This window comes from Lytechinus variegatus, chromosome 4, assembly GCF_018143015.1.
Source record: "Lytechinus variegatus isolate NC3 chromosome 4, Lvar_3.0, whole genome shotgun sequence".
In the NCBI taxonomy this organism is placed as follows: domain Eukaryota; kingdom Metazoa; phylum Echinodermata; class Echinoidea; order Temnopleuroida; family Toxopneustidae; genus Lytechinus; species Lytechinus variegatus.
Genome location: NC_054743.1, coordinates 10,935,147 through 10,951,937, shown reverse-complemented (window position 1 = coordinate 10,951,937; position 16,791 = coordinate 10,935,147). Strand labels below are relative to the sequence as shown.

Here is a 16,791-nt window from a genome sequence, read left to right as displayed (position 1 = left end):
ATCATGATTAGCTAAATCCTTTTAATAAAATGAGTAAGAGATATCTCCTAATAACAAAACAAAGATACATCAACGATGACCTCTCATAATACATGTAATAAGGAATAATTCTGTTTGCATATTTGGATAATCGAAATATTGCATAACAAAATGCAAAGGAATGGTGGGGATAGAATTATAATAATCATAATTAGGATAAAAAAATATTGATCATAATGATAGTTATAATAGAAAAAAACAGTAATACAATAATAAAAAATGAAAAGGTATTGATAAAAATGATACAAACGATAATAACCATCCTCCTTCCAAGTGTTCCGTCTTACCTGCGGAGAATGCAAGGAGTGCGACTCTCTTAAAAAATCTTATTCGGAAACGATGATCTTTCATTCTATTTTTTCCCATGAAGAAGAGCATGGTTACTTTGTCGAAGAGGATGTCGAGGAGCAGACCGAAGAGCAGTGTTTGGACCGTCTCCAGAGTCTGACCGCTGAGTTACACATTACAACCCACCGAGTCGAGGTCCTTACTCAGACGATCGAGAATCTCAGACAAGCATTGTTGGTATGTCAAGAATATCCAAATCATTTACTTCTAGACAAACACTAACGATTAAATTCAGAATTTGGCTAAGAATGATTTATTGTATATAAAAATACATTTAGCCCAGTATGATAAAGATTTGCCTACATAATATATAAAGTCTTGAGAAATAAATTCAGTAAGATCGTCTTTGCTTTACCACGTTTAATGGAATTTCGTTCTTAGTACTCTTGATAAATAAAAAAAAGAAATGAGTATGAAGTCATACGATTTTCCAATAAATATTAGCAAGATTAAAGACGCTTGTTAAAATGCATACACTTACTAGTCTATACGTTGAAGATTTTGGCCTTCCCACTTTCATACACTCTAAAAAAATATTGGATAAAAGTGCTCCATGAGGGTAATATTGTGTCCAACATTGGGCATTTCTATTTAGCCAGTGTGATGACAGTTTCGCCCATTCTAAAGTAACTGCTGCTTATTGTTTAACCTTACAGGACAATATGCTTCCCGCATTGGGTAAAATACTGCCCAAAATTGGTTGGACACATAATTACCCTCGTTGTGGCAAACATTTTATCCATTTTTTACAGTGTATAATTGTCTATGTATCATTAGCATCGCTCTCGGAGAAGAGGAATATAATTCCCAAAAATATGTTTATTTTTTTATATTGCGGAGCATTGACGTACAGATAGGGAGGAAGTGCTGGGTGATTTCTCATGACCAAGAAAAAGAAAAGAGAAAAGGAAAGACAGAAGGATGAACTAAAATATTATTGTCTAAATACATGATGTCCAAATCTCCCACAATGTTGAATATTGGTAATAAAAATATCGAAATTTTTGCTCGCTCACAACTTTATAAATTTGGCCCGATATTCCATATCGGGCCCCTCAAATTGTTAGGCTCATTATGGCACTGTTGCAGAGGAGTAAGGAAGATACATTCTTTAGAATTCGAGTTCAAAATGGTAGATTATGCATGAATATAATGTGATGTTGTAATGTTTATACATAAACATTAATAATAATAATAATATAGGATATTTGTATTGCGCACATATCCACCTTGTTAGGTGCTCAAGGCGCTCCTATATTACCCGGCTAAGCTAGGCGTTCATAGCGCACACAGCTTCTTAAGGAATAACTTCCTACCGGTACCCATTTACCTCACCTGGGTTGAGTGCAGCACATTGTGGATCAGTTTCTTGCTGAAGGAAATTACGCCATGGCTGGGATTCGAACCCACGACCCTCTGTTTCAAAGTCCGAAGACTAATCCACTGGGCCACAACGCTCCACATTAACTTAAATCTAGTTATAAAATCCATAATATTCATGATAATCGGCAACTCATTAAATAATAGACAATGGCCGCTGCCTGAAATTAGATTTTACAGCCGAGCTTAGACTGTTAGCGGGAAAATCTTTCTATCCAAGATTATGATATTATTTGTGAAGATATTTGCACTATTCTAATTCCTTACAATTCAAATAATTTTGATATATATTATATCCGAATTCTAATTGGAGAAAACTCACATTTTATTGGGGGGGGGGGTACTTCAATTACAATATACACTGTTAGAAAAAAAATATTTTACAGAAGAATAATAAAAAAACAGTTTTTACAGAAATAAATAACCAAATTATCCTGCAAATTGTTATAACAGGATATTTTTTTTTACAATTTTTCGCAAATTTTACAAAACAGGTCTGTTCTAAAAAAAGGCGAAAAGCATGTAAGATTACACAGTGCAGTAGAATTACAGGTGTTCTCGTGACTCTGCTGTAGGATTTTTTGGTGTTTTTTAAGTAAAAAAAAATTTAACAGTGTAGCTTCGCGCCTTTTTTATGATGAAATTGCAATAATATCATTTGATATAAGGTTTATTAACCATACTTCAACCGATTTGTATCTGATCTAGCAAACTGAGTTCGAGAGGAACACCGCGATAGATCTCCTAAAGGAATGCCAGCCAGACAACCAATCTACTGACTAAATGCTGAAGAACCACTATCATTCTTGAACCACCATCATTCTTTTCTGAAATATTGTCTCGATTAATCTCTTATATGTCATAATTTGTTCTTTCGAATGTGTACAACACGCTGCACGATCTACAATCTTTGTATACCATTATTGTTTTGGGGAAAATTAATTCATTTTTGTTTATTTGTTGATGTTCCTATGGGTATTTTTTCTGGGGGGGGGGGGCTGGGGTATGAATATTGCAAGTATAATATAAAAGGCTACCAACTGACTTCTGATCTAGTCAATTTGACATATTTGTTTTCAGGGTGCGGGGTTTAAGGGATATATCTTGATATAATTCTGACATTTCTTTCATAAGCTAGCAACAGTCATTTGATAGATAATTAAATATAATCACCACTTTTGTTTATCTGTTCATGAATTACAGAGTGGTCTTTGCATTTCTGTCTGTGTTTAAAGTTAATATATTTTTGGCTTCTTATGCCAGTAAGAAGAGCATTATTTCGTCAATAATACTTAATTGCTCTCCGTTGTATTAAAACTTTTGTATTAGGTATTTTGTAGGTATGAATCGAAACGAATTCATATCCATTTTCAATACAACATGTACACCCATTTGCCGCATTTAGATAAGTACACACACACCTCTCTCACCCCCACACACAGTCACTAAAACAATGTGCATATTATACGTACAGTGTTGTTCTTACTGTAATAGTTTTTCGGCATCGTGAAAACCGATAGGATGAACCGGTATCCGAGGCAAGTCGGTTTCATTTCGCGATATCCGAAAGGCAAATTCTGAGGAAGAGAGAAAGAGTGAGAAAGCGGGAGAGGGAGAGAGGGGGCGGGGGTGGTTATGATTGGAAAGGTCGTCTAAGATATTGTCCTGTATGCCATAACTAGAGAGTTTTTGCATTTACTACGGAGCTGCTCTCTGTAACTCACCAATGCCTTAAAATACCAATTAAATCATACTAATCGAGGCTTTCGTCGAAAGTTGGTGAACCAGGACAGCAGCGAATAACGTAGTCACTTGACTCTGGGCAACTATTTGAAATTGTTTGTCCGTTGAAAATCTTCGGATGATCTGCTCTCCTGGTCAACCAACTTTCGACAAAAGCCTTTCAGCTCTCCATTGTGATTTGATTTGCATTTCAAAGGAATTGGTGCGTTGTAGATACCGGCGCCGTAGTAAATGCGAAAACTACCTACTCACAAACGAAGAAGTCGCGGCTACAAAATCAAAAGTCTCCGCGACAGAAAAATTGTTAAGCTCATACCAAGACTCAACTTCCAGGAGGCTTGTTAAATAAACATTCAAGCGTTTACAGCGTTGCATTCTTATTTGAAAAGCTGTAAAATCTGATATTTGTCCTTGATTTTGATTGGACTAAAAGCATAGATTGAACTGTCGGATAATCCACCCGGCACTTCCTTTCTTGAAACTATATTCCAGGCTCAGTTAATTTGTTTGTAAGTCGCTAGGATATTTCCCCAATCGCGGCGATGCAACGTTACACAATTAGGAGAAAATATATCACATTACTGAAAGAAAAAAAAATTGGAAATCAATGAAATATAATTTCATAAATATTTCATGACGAAAAATATGTTAAGTCTCTGATTAATTTTATTAAAGAATAAATTGAAAATAAGAAAGCAAATTTCCATAATCATCTAACGATGGAAATCAACTCCGTAAACAGAAGGAAAGCAAATTGACACTTTCTCGAAGTTTTTCTTTGCAACTCTGCATGATATTATTCCATAGAACCATTGCTTTTACACCGGTTAAATACATCATCATTAAAAATCCCACGGAACTAATTTCCTTCCTATTCAAAACCACTTTAGATGATATCCGTCGAGGTGTCTCTCCGATTTGCCATGCAGTCTCGTCTGCATTAAGTTCCCATTGAAGTAAGAGGTAAACACCTCGTTCTCTGTTATTTTTATGTAAGAAGTAATGAAATAAACTTACCATAAACTTACCACAAAATCATGAAAATCATTTTAATAATCATTTTTTTTACACATAAAGTAGCCCAATTTAATCTGCACATTCCCGTACACCAATACACTAAAGGTACCCCTATTACACTACCTTGTAATCAACTTTTGGAATCCAAAAAACTAAAATATGAAACATTGATGGAGATGGCATTCATACCTTTAGCAGGATAGCCGTGTGTCAGTGGGTCTCCTATCTCTCGAAGCAAAGCTCCCCGCTGCGTGGCGGAACCAGGCAGAAACTTTCCGTTGGGGTATGGTAATCCTTCGTCTTGGGGTACTGAGTAGTCGTAGGGATCACTGAACAAGATGACGCCAATGATACCATAGCGCTGGGCTACGGCTGCCTGCAATAACAAGAAGGAAACGATGAACCAAAGTGATTTTTGTGTCATGTTTATTGAGCAAGTCATATAGGCATACTGTTTTAGACATTCCACCTTGCTATCGTGCTCCACACATATGTAATGTTAAGTGGCATATTAAAAAAAATGACATTAGCTAGTATACCCCCCCCACACACACACACCAACCCAAAAGACATAAATGTAGCAATTCATGAGCCTGTCCTTATTTTTGAGGACATGCTTCTACTGTCTACTTTTCATAAAAAAGCCATCTAGCTGACAAAAGGCCACATCATTTTAATGGAGAAGAAAATTATCATTAACCCAGAGTTACACATACTTTGTTAGATGGTTATCGTGTGAAAAATAACTTGCTACAAATTTGTTAGGATAGTTACATTATCCGTTACATTTAAAAAACCGGTAGATACATTTCCCAAAACAGAATCTGATTTCTCAACTTCAGTCATCTCCATTCTCACCTTTTCATAACGAGACGTCCCTCCTTGGCGGCAAATTGCAATCCTACCCGTAAAGTTCATGGTTGGGTCCAGTTCATTCAGTATTAATTCATAGTCTTCCTCCGCTCCGTAGTGAACATACACCAGATCACCCTGAAAATGATCATATATATAAATTACGAGTCATATTTTTTTTATTTCATTATACTGTGTTTCGTGGGCGAAGTAATCATTTGTCTTTCCCGAAAAGAGTAGCCCGTTGTCGCTTCGCAGCGCGTACTTTTAGATCTAATGAAGAGAAACCTAACACATTATGAAAAAAGACGCCATTACTTTCCACCTACAATTCATTAAAAAAAAACTCATGTAATTTGAGGTGTATAAATTTATCAATTTACACCAGGGGTCTGGGAACGATTTCAAATAGGGGTGGATGTTCCTGATCAGGGTATTGCTGTCAGAAAAAAATGACAACCCCCCCCCCAAAAAAAGGGGGTATTCTTCCCAAATCTCCTCTATTCGAGAGTAATAAGCTATCTTTTTATTTTTGCTTGAAAACCTGATTTCTACATTGGGCTGCGTATAAAATTGATATCATCTCATGGGATAATTTTTCGCACAATGATTACGCTACGTCGTTTGAAAAGATAGGTAGCTAAAAATTGGAATAGAATATCTAGATTCAGCTTAAGAATCAACGCATAACTAGATGCGGCACAATCTACAAAATCAAGCATTGTCTTGAAATTCAGTTATCATGTTTATGTTATCCAATCAGGGATGGACTCCCCCGTCGATGAACTTCTAAGGTCGCATCTGCGCTGACTCCAACCCGATCAAAGCTATTACGTTATTTCATGAAGCTATCAACACATAGCTCCATGGTGGCTCAGTGGTAGAGCGTCTGCCTCATGAACGGGAGGTCGTGGGTTCGATCCCCGGCCGAGTCGTACCAAAGACTTTTGGAGATGGGACCTTCTGCTTTCTTGCTTGGCGCTCATCATTTATACTGGAGAAGGTTAATGATAGCATGTTATGTAGGGCCCGCTGGAAGAGCAGTCTTATGATTGAAGTGGCAACCCTTGGTAAATAACACGTTATTATTATTATTGTTTTATTATTATTATTATTATCATTATTGACATACCATCGGTCGGTTTGGAGTCGGTTTCGTTGGGGGTATCTTAAACATTAAATAGAACTCACTCACCATCACATCACCTGTCCCCGAAAAAGCCATGTATGGAGGAGGTATACCAGGCTGAAGGAGTTCATCTTCATCAAACGGATCTGCTCTTAGTGGGGTGTTATAGACGACTTCTCCGGTGCTAGGGTTGATCACCTGAACCTACTTGGTCAGATAGAGCGATGCCAGTATATAAAGGGAGCAAGGGACCGAATGCGGCATTATTTCTTTCATAAAGACTCTATTTCACCAGAGTAATTCAACAAAAGCAAGTTGTCACAGGGATGTAATTACAATTATACAAGTTAGATGTGTTAACACACAAGTCATTAAAAGCATTACCTAGTGGTATATACCTGTAACTTATAAACAAAATACAGTACAAAAAGGGAATAAAAGAGGCTGGAAGAAGGAAGAGGAATACGGGAGGATCGGGAGTCGAAAAAGGAGCAAGCAATTGGGCTTTAATTTCTCAATTTGATATGGAATTATAAGACCCAGATCCCCCTTTCATACCGTTCTTTCTCTCTTTTCTTCCTCATTTCTTCTTCCTTTATTACTATACTTGGAAAAATCCTCAGGGGCGATCTCCCCCTGCCCCCATATGTCACACCGTCCCCGAAATTATGAGGAACGGAAATGAACGCCATGTTCAGGCTAAAAACACGTGCTTTAAAAAAAAACATTTATGTTCACTAAAATCTTGAATGATTGTAATCATGATAGACTTGTCCTTGCCTTTCAGTGCCTTTGGAGATTTGTAATGCTTATTTTTTGCATTTCTTGTTGGTGCTGAAATATAGCTCTGTACACTGTAAAAAATGAAGTGCTAATTTAGCACTTACAGTGCTTGCATAGTGACTGCACTAGGAGTGCTGATTGTTTAGTTCAAATTTAAACTAGAAAATCAGCACTCGTAGTGCAGTCACTATAAAATTAGCACTTCATCTTATACCCTCATGGAAAGTTCTCCAAAGTATCGAAACTTAAGGCCTAAATAATCGCCATTCTTGCTATTCTAGTCTACCTTATTAGCCTTTTCTTCGTCCTCAGGAGGTGGTGGATGTTGAAGATAGACCTGGTATGGGACCAGTCTAACCGTGTCCAGGCCCTGGTCTAGCCAAGCCTGTTTGATATCTTCTGCACCTTCCCTGTCAGCTGGCGTCCCTGCTACGTGAGGTTTCCGCGCGTAATACCTTTGATACAGAAGAAATAATAATAATAATTATACTTTCTTATATAGCGCTTAATACTTACTTTGTCAGAAGTCTCTAAGGGCTCTACAACATATGCAGCATAATTACATTGGCTTTAGCAGTGCAGCTGTTACGCGCGCTGCGTTTCAAGGAATAAATTCCTGCCAGGTACCCTTTTACCTCACCTGGGTTGAGTGCAGCACATTGTGGATCAATTTCTTGCTGAAGGAAATTACGCCATGGTTGGGATTCGAACCCACGACCCTCTGTTTCAGAGTCCGAAGACTAATCCACCGGGCCACAACGCTCCACATGAAATGAAACACAAAATCGTAAAATCAACTATGGTGTGCTCCTGTATGTAATCCAAGCTACATTGGAGAAGTTACATTAATGCTGAGGTTCGAGTTTCGAGCCCTGGGGCCTATCTTATCAAGAGTTACGATTGATCTAATCAAAAGCAACTCTTTGTAAGACGGGGCCCTGGTCATGTCTTTGGGATGGTAACGTTTAATGTCGGTCCAAGACAGAAACAATCATATCTGAGTGATACACGTCTATTGAAAATCAACACACACACGCACACACACACAAAACCCACGCACACTATGTGAGGAAGGGAGTCCATGACATCTATCCCGCTATATTCCACACACAAATCGAATGACTATCTTCACCCCGGATCCTTCCCAAAACTAACCCTATACAAACCTTATTAATAGATAGGCCTTATAGACGAAAGACAGTCCAGAGCAATTGCCGTAGGAGGAAATGTTGTGTCATGAAAATGGGTGTATCATCGTTAGTATCCTACATGGATTAAATCCTGTAGAGTGACTGGTTCAAATAGGATCATGTTATAAGACATTCGCTATAATGTGATGATGTGAGTGATGTTGAAAACATCTCCTGGCGCGCCGCGCAGCCATTAAGCGCCTCTATATATCAGGCAACGTAATGTGACGGCGCAGTCCACCCTAACAAAAACTTAATTTAAATAAAAAGAAAAAGATTCAACAAGCATAACACTGAAAATTTCATCAAAATCGGATGTAAAATAAGAAAGTTATGGCATTTTAAAGTTTCGCTTATTTTCAACAAAATAGTCACGAGCCAGTTACATCCAAATGAGAGAGTTGATGACATCACTCACTATTTGTTTTGTATTTTATTATATGAAATATGAAATATTGTTATTTTCTCGTCATTGTCATGTGAAATTAAGTTTCATTCCTCCCTGAACACGTGGAATTCCATTATTTTAACATTTTGTGCTTCAGGCAAGGAGGTCCTAATTGTCAAATTCGTAAAAATTGAAATATTGTATAACTCCAACAATAAAAACAAAGCGAAAAATAAGCGAAACTTTGAAATGTCATAACTTTCTTATTTTACATCCGATTTTGATGAAATTTTCAGCATTGTGCTTGTCTGATTTTTCTCTATCGATTTAAATCAACATTTTTCTGAGGTGGACTTGATCTTAATGATATGCAGCAGGTTATGCTAGCAGCACACATATTGATTCTATAAAGTATGGAACAAAGGAATGAGGGTAAGTTATAGTAAATGGTTAAACGCCAATCGTGCTAGCTCTACGTCTTAATTTCCAGGCACATATAGCCTTCCACATGATCCAAAGAAAGATGATTAATCTACAACAATAATAAGGCAGTTTTTTTTATATTGGTCCGTTATGTATGAGCATGGCCGCATGTGGACTTTTTTGTCTGGGGAGAGGGATGGGCAAGACAAAAACAGTTTTAAAAAAAACTCGAAAGTGAGGGAGCGAAGTGACCAAGCTTGTTATAGGGTGCTTTTGCATATTGGAAAGTGGAATTAAAGGGTTTCATGCACACTTAAGAAAATTTTCAGTAAAAAATGTTAGTTTTCAAATATATTTGGGTTGGTTAACTGCCCCGTCCCCCCCCCCCCCCTCAGTAGGACTATTTTTTAAGTCTTACTCTGTTCAAGTATTTACCATCATCGTTCTATTAATCTTCATTCTATCCAGTTGCACAATCGATTATGACTATATATATAAAGGTTTTGATGTTGTGAAAATTCGGTTATTTTGAATATATTTCGCACATAATAGTTTAAGATTCACTTGGGGGTTTGTACACTAATCCAGAATGAACTAAAATTCCTCTTTTTGTTAGCATTTTCGCCAAAAGGGTGTATGAAAAAGACATTGTGAAAGTTTGAAAAATTGTATTTTATTAACATCGACCTTTACATCTATGCACATTTACAGTATAATGTGTTTATGTGATATAATTTAAAATTCATATCTATCAAAAGACAAATTAGCAGCAAATCATAATGCTTTACAATAATAAAATTGTAAAAAGTTAGAATGAATTATACAACGAAAAGCGAATGGCAGCTCTTCCTCCTAAAAGGTGTTAGCTCATATTCCTTAAGTTTGGTGATATGTTACACTGTTTATTTATTATCCTTAAAATAAAAGAAGTTTCTGCAAAAGAGATTCGGGAACACCTGCAATCTTACCAGATTGCGGAATCTTACAGGAAATTGGTATTTGGTATATGGAACCTTACAATTTTTTTCCTTAAATAAAACACTATTTTTCCCCTTTTTAAACAGACCTGTTCTATTAAATTGCAGAAAAATTCCTGTTTTATGAATTTACAGAATGATTCTGTTATTGCTCCCTGCAAAATCTTCGGTTTTCTGTAAAATCACATTTTTTTTACAATTTATGTAACGGATGTCGATAGCTTATGAATGGCATAAAGATTATATATCACCAACTAGGAATAAATATATTTAAAATAATATTCTGCAGTTACGAAATATATGAATACCACCATCAAAGTAAAGTTACTTAGGATCATTTTTTAATCTTACGCTTGGGAAATCAATCTGGAATTTCCGGTCACTTGCAAGTGTTAACTTAACCTTCCTTTCAAACGGTATATGTCATTCTGTGATGGTGTATAGAGGTCTACACATTGCCCCAGCTTGGATCTCTTTCAATTATGAATATGCATGCTCTAGGGATATACGGAAGTTCAATGGAGCTTGCAAAGTCAATTAGGCTCTGGCAAGGCAACAGTCACAATAACGAAACCGACTCCAAACCGACCAGTGCATGGTATGTCAATGGTAATAATGTAAGAGTTGATCGGTCTGGCGTCGGTTTCGTTGGTGTGTCTGTGCATATTATAGATTGAAAATTGTGGTTTGAAATGGTCCCAAACGTGTTGACGTACACATTATATTACATTACAGGGGCCACGGAACGGTTTTGAAGGGGGGGGGGGGGGGTCTAACCATAAAAAAATCACGATCAGATGATCATTTATATGTTGTTGTACGCAGTTTTGGAAAAAGTTGGGAGGGGGGCTAGAGCCCTTCCTTTTACCATTGGTTCCGAGGCCCCTGTATTCTACTAACTGACGTATAGCGTAATATGAAATGACAAAGTGGCTTGTGTATGCATTATCATAGTTAGATAAACAATGTAGGCCTATATGAATTCATTATTTTTTAAACTGATAGTAATTGAATTATAGTATTCTATGCTTATAGGACAGTATGTAACAAGTGTGGAATTGAGAGTATTGACGACGCTTTTATTATCGTGTCAATTTATTTTAAAGAAGAATTTCATATCGAATAGTTGAATAGGTATGGGCATAAAACGTGTATGGGTCTATATTGATGACAATATCAAACACCAATAGACGACATACTGGATATACACATGTCAACTTGTTTTCATGACCTTAACGGCAAAATTTCATATCGAGAGAATTGTGAAGTATTATTACTGTATGAGTTCATTTATTGATTGTGTGATAATTTTAACTTGTGTATATTTTAATAATATTTGACTTGATGAAAGTCTTTGTAGGCTAAAATAAAATTTAAAAAATCATAGCGAGAGTTATTTTTCTACGATTCAATCTTATCAACGTTTTTATTGTATAACAACTTTCTTCTTTTCGACATTTGGAACCAAGAAACGTTATGACGATGAACAACTCTTATATTGATTGCTGTAGTTGGAAATCAAATACTCATTATGTAAAGCCAAACCGCACAATATATGCCTATTACACAGTCGTATTCTAAACAGGGTATGTGTATCAATACTAACACAAACTGCTGGTGTTTATACTAGGACCACACCATTGTGCGATTTGCAGATCTCGGGAACAGTTCCATTAGTACAACTGTCACAGCACTCTAAATGTTTATGAATAATAATTATAAATAATTATACTTGCTTACATAGCGCCCGGGACATAGCGCTTCCTATACTTACTTTGTCAGAAGTCTCTAAGCGCTCTACAGTATATGCAGCATAATTACCCTGGCTTTAGCAGTGCAGCTTTTACGCGCGCTGCGTTTCAAGTAATAAATTCCTACCAGGTATCCATTTACCTCACCTGGGTTGAGTGCAGCACATTGTGGATCAGTTTCTTGCTGAAGGAAATTACGCCATGGCTGGGATTCGAACCCACGACCCTCTGTTTCAGAGCCCGGAGACTAATCCACTGGGCCACAACGCTCCACAAATGATGCTCATACCCCGATTTAAGGAACAAAAAAGTCATCATGATCAAGAAGATTCATTCGGGAATGTTTGATGAAAATGTCAAATCTGCAAAACATCATATTTCAAAATAGTCAATTCCCAAACAACCTACCTTAGGTTATCTCGTATATTCTCCTTGCTTATCTCCTTCATTATCCTCTCTGCGATATTCTCATCAGCAAGTCTTGGCTTGGGGTTCGAATCCCTGCTGTTACTGAAGTAACCGATAATTACCCCGATCCCAACACCAACGGCCAGGGCGCATATTCCAACAAGCAGAAGGATAGAACGTAACTGCATTTTCTTAAAATCGTTGATGACACTTACTGAAAAGTTAATTTGCTAGGTAATGAGAATACTCTAACACTGGAGGCTTCGCGCGATGGACATGATGGATGTGTTAGAACAATTAAGTAGTGTACTCGTTATAGCAGACTGTGCGGGTTTTCTGCGTACCTTGGTGGACGGAGTGCTGAGGATTTTTTTTTTAATTCTTTCTCTATCCCTCTTCCCTACTAACTCCTCCCTCTCCCCGTTTCGTAATAAACTACGTATGAAACAGACAAACAATTTCTCCTTTTATCTTATCTGTCTCTGTGTCCCTCTCCCCCCCCCCCTTTCACAGTCTTACAGACTCTCACTCTCTCCTAAAATCCACATCTGCCTGTTTCCTCCCCCCCCCCATCTTACCATGTTTACCATCCTCTCACTCATTCTCTCCCCGTCCATCTCCCCTTACCACCCCCTTTCTCTCTCCCCCTCTTCCCCTCCCTCTCTCCCCTCTCTCCTTATTTCTCTCTCCCTCCCTATCATCTAGTAGTTTTCCGCCTGTATGTCCGGGCTATAATGTCATCCTGTCAATGCCCTTTTGCTCGATACACCTTTCCGTGTCCATGTTTGTATAGTCTAATATTTCTTTCGCGTCCTAATTCAGGACGACTATACATGCCTGTGCTTGCTTGATAAAAGCATGGATGATAAAAGCCACTTTCCTACTGCTTCAAAAGATTGGTAGACACGCCATTTTTCTCCATTATGGGGGAAGTTCACCCTGACAAAAAGCTATAAAAAAATAACAAATAAAACTATTGGTGAAGGTTTTAGGAGAGTCCATCAAAAAATAAGAAAGTTATTACAATCTAAAACTTCTGATTTGTGACGTCATATAAGAGCAGCTGCACCAGTTATCCAAAATAAAATGCATTAATTTCATAAATTAATGGCTCGTGCATGGTGACTCTTTTTTTAAACATTTTCTTTTAAGGGGTGGGAGGAAAACTATTTGTTGATATTCTGAAGGCACAATGAAATATATTGTCAATTTCCCGAGCAAATTTTAAAATTTTATCATACAATATGTGGAAAACAGTACTGCTTGCAAATGTCGTCTTAAAAAATAATGTTATTTTTCTGATAAAACTTTGATTTGAAAGTGTGAACTTCTCCTTTAAAATTATAGAAGTACGGAGGCCAACCCCGAGGAATGTCTTGGTATGTGTAATTCGCCATATGGATTACGAATTTTCTTTACTGATTTTATGCGCCTCGGAATAGAATATTTTTAGATAGATGGCGCTATATAAATGCCTATTATTATTATTATCATTATCAATGAGACATTTATTCTTCAATAATCATATAATATAAATGCTTGGTTTTTTTCTTGGTGGTTTCTATATTAAAATCATATCACACTAATTATTTTGATTATGATTATAACGATTGCAATAACAAAAGAATAATAATGCTCTATAATATGAGATACATAAATAGTTTTGTACCAATATCATTCATAATTATAATATGAATCAGTATCATTATGATTTCGGCCAATGAACTTTTACATATATTAAAAAAAGCCGTCCTTTTAGCATCTAATATTTAGTACAACTACCGATTCAAAATTCACATTTTTGTGCATACTTTAAATTTCCCTTTTGTCTTGTTCTGAGCCCCTTTGTTCATATAATTTTATGAAGGATACCTTGGTAAGTGCTAAGTGCCCTAAAGCAAACACTCAACGATGAAAGCTTGCTAGCTGTCGTATTGGTTTCTTAAATACCCATAATGCCAGGGTAATTTGTGTATAGATAGATTGGCAGGGCAGATTTAACAGGTCAGGAGAGACAAGAAATATAGAGACAATCGTGTCATCCAGTGGCGTACCGTGGGTCACGGCATTGGGGGGCACCAGCAAAAATTTTGAGTCACTTAGTGAGCGCGCGAAGTGCGCTCAGTTGAGAGGCATACTGACCTGATAGAGACATTTTAAGGAAGCACTTGTTGTCATTGTAATTATGGATAACATATACATCTCAGTGATCAAATAATGCGAGCGCGAAGCGTGAACTGAATTTTTTTCATATTCAGACCTAACAAGGGATATTATAATCAATTTTTTTTAATCATGATAATACCTGTTTCGCTAAACAATGCAAGCGCGAAGCGCGAGTGGAAATATTTGGTATATATTGACCCCAAACAGGGAGATCTTAAGGACTATATTTTAGGAATCCCTGAATGATATACATATCTCATCTCACCATAGACATCTAATGCGAGTGCCAAGCGCTTGCTGATTTTGTTAGAATTACATTTAAACACATATGAAGCACTTGTAGTCATTGTAATCATGAATAACAACTCACTAATCAAATATTGCGAGTGTCGCGCGAGCTGAAAATTTAAGATATTCAGGCCTGAAGAGGGGTATTTTCAGGCTTGTTTGTAGGAATTCACGAAACCATACGTATTCCACTAACCAAATGATGTGAGCGCAAAGCACGAGCTGAAAGTTTTGTATATATTGACCCCAAACAGGATTTTATTTTAAGGAATCAATTAAGAGTATAGATATCTCACCATGAGCTGAAAATTTAGATGATTCAGACCTGAAGCGGGCATTCTAAGGCTTGTTTGTAGGAATTCACGAAGACCATACGTATTTCACAAACCGAATGATGCGAACACGAAGCGCGATCAGAAAATTTTTTATATTCAGATCAGAAAAAGGGATATTTTAAGGACTGATTTTAGGAATTCATTGAGAGCAGACTTATCTTACCAATCCACTGCTGCGAACGGAAGGAAATGTTTTATATTAAGAGCTTAACATGGGGCAATCGCTTTACGTAGTCATGAAAAAAGCACATGTCACTACATAAAACAATAATATATTTGGTGTATATTGACTTGAGAACGGGAGGTTTTCGTACAACAGGTTTATATATTTCGTTAAAACGACAATGCGAGCACCAGGAACTATTGAGACATAGGCCCTGAGCAAATTATGTTTCAGAAAGTGAAGAAGAAAAATGTTTCCTATGTAATATAAATGACACAATTATAATATAATATACCATTATGATGAACAATAATTTCTTCTTTCCTACTACGTTTCTCTTCCTTTCTTCCTCTCTTCCTCCTTTTCCCCGTTTTTCTTTTGTTTTTGTTTTTTGGGTCAGCCGATGGGGGCACGTGCCCCCATGCCCCCCCGCAGTTACGCCACTGGTGTCATCCATGGGAGATAAGGGATAAGAAAGTAAAAAAAAAAAATGGGTAAGGGAGAGAGAGAGTGTGTGTGGGGGTGTATGTGTGTTTGAAAAAAGTGAACGTGCTGTGTGGGTGTTTGTGTGTCCGTGAGAGGGTGAGCCACTGGGTATGTAAGAGAGGGAAAGATCGCGTACATAATTACCATGCGATTATAATTGCCTATTGACGAGGGCCAATCAACGCATTGTTACGTGTAGTTAATGATTTGTGTATTTATTCATTTTATTTATCAAATCATTCATTTATTCATTTATGTATCTATTCATTTATCTATTTACTTGTTCATTAATTAATTATTTATTAATTTTCATACTCGTATTTGAATATATTTGTTATTCCGTCTCGCACAGATTACGTCATTTCGGCCTGCTTGTACATTAAATTAAGTTGACTATATTAGTGTCCAATTGACTCTAAAAGTGTATCATTGAATGAGAGTATTGAGTAATGAAAAAAGATAACATTCTAAATGAGTTTAATGACTTCATGAATTAACCGGTAAATCAGTAACCTTGGTTTGTGTAGATTGATTATCATCATCTAATTAGATATGGTGATGCTTAATATTCCCTTCGTACTTCAAAGGGATTGGCTGGGAGAGTCGCTTCGATTAAACTTCCGACCTTGTTAGATTAACTTATCTTCCTTATTAGAGTGAATCGCGTTTGGTTTTCTTTAACGGAAAGAATATGTCAGTAAATGACATTAAACTGAATCATTAATGTTAACTCGAATCTAATGTATCAAACATGTGTGATATCTCTATTAACCTTTCAAAGAAGAACTCCCTTTCACTAAATTTCGGTATCCACTCCCATTCACCTGTTATTCTAGCAATCAAACACGATTGTTTTAAAAGCTGAAGAACTAGATCATTCCTTCTGCCCTTTTGTCAATGAAATATATAAATAGTGAAAATAACT

The 16,791-nt window shown here is 36.8% G+C and overlaps 1 protein-coding gene across 1 annotated transcript in view; it reads right to left on the bottom strand.

The window, feature by feature from the left end:
- The window catches only part of LOC121413369 (N-acetylated-alpha-linked acidic dipeptidase 2-like), a 32,390-nt gene extending 19,911 nt beyond the window's left edge, over window positions 1-12,479 (bottom strand). The window contains exons 1-6 of the mRNA XM_041606162.1: window positions 12,429-12,479; window positions 7,578-7,746; window positions 6,575-6,712; window positions 5,386-5,517; window positions 4,717-4,903; window positions 3,254-3,344 (exon numbers count right to left, since the gene is read on the bottom strand). Of these exons, the coding sequence (XP_041462096.1) occupies window positions 3,254-3,344; window positions 4,717-4,903; window positions 5,386-5,517; window positions 6,575-6,712; window positions 7,578-7,746; window positions 12,429-12,469 (758 nt within the window). The 5' untranslated portion in view covers window positions 12,470-12,479. The remainder of the gene's footprint in view (window positions 1-3,253; window positions 3,345-4,716; window positions 4,904-5,385; window positions 5,518-6,574; window positions 6,713-7,577; window positions 7,747-12,428) is intronic.
- Window positions 12,480-16,791: the final 4,312 nt, after the last annotated feature.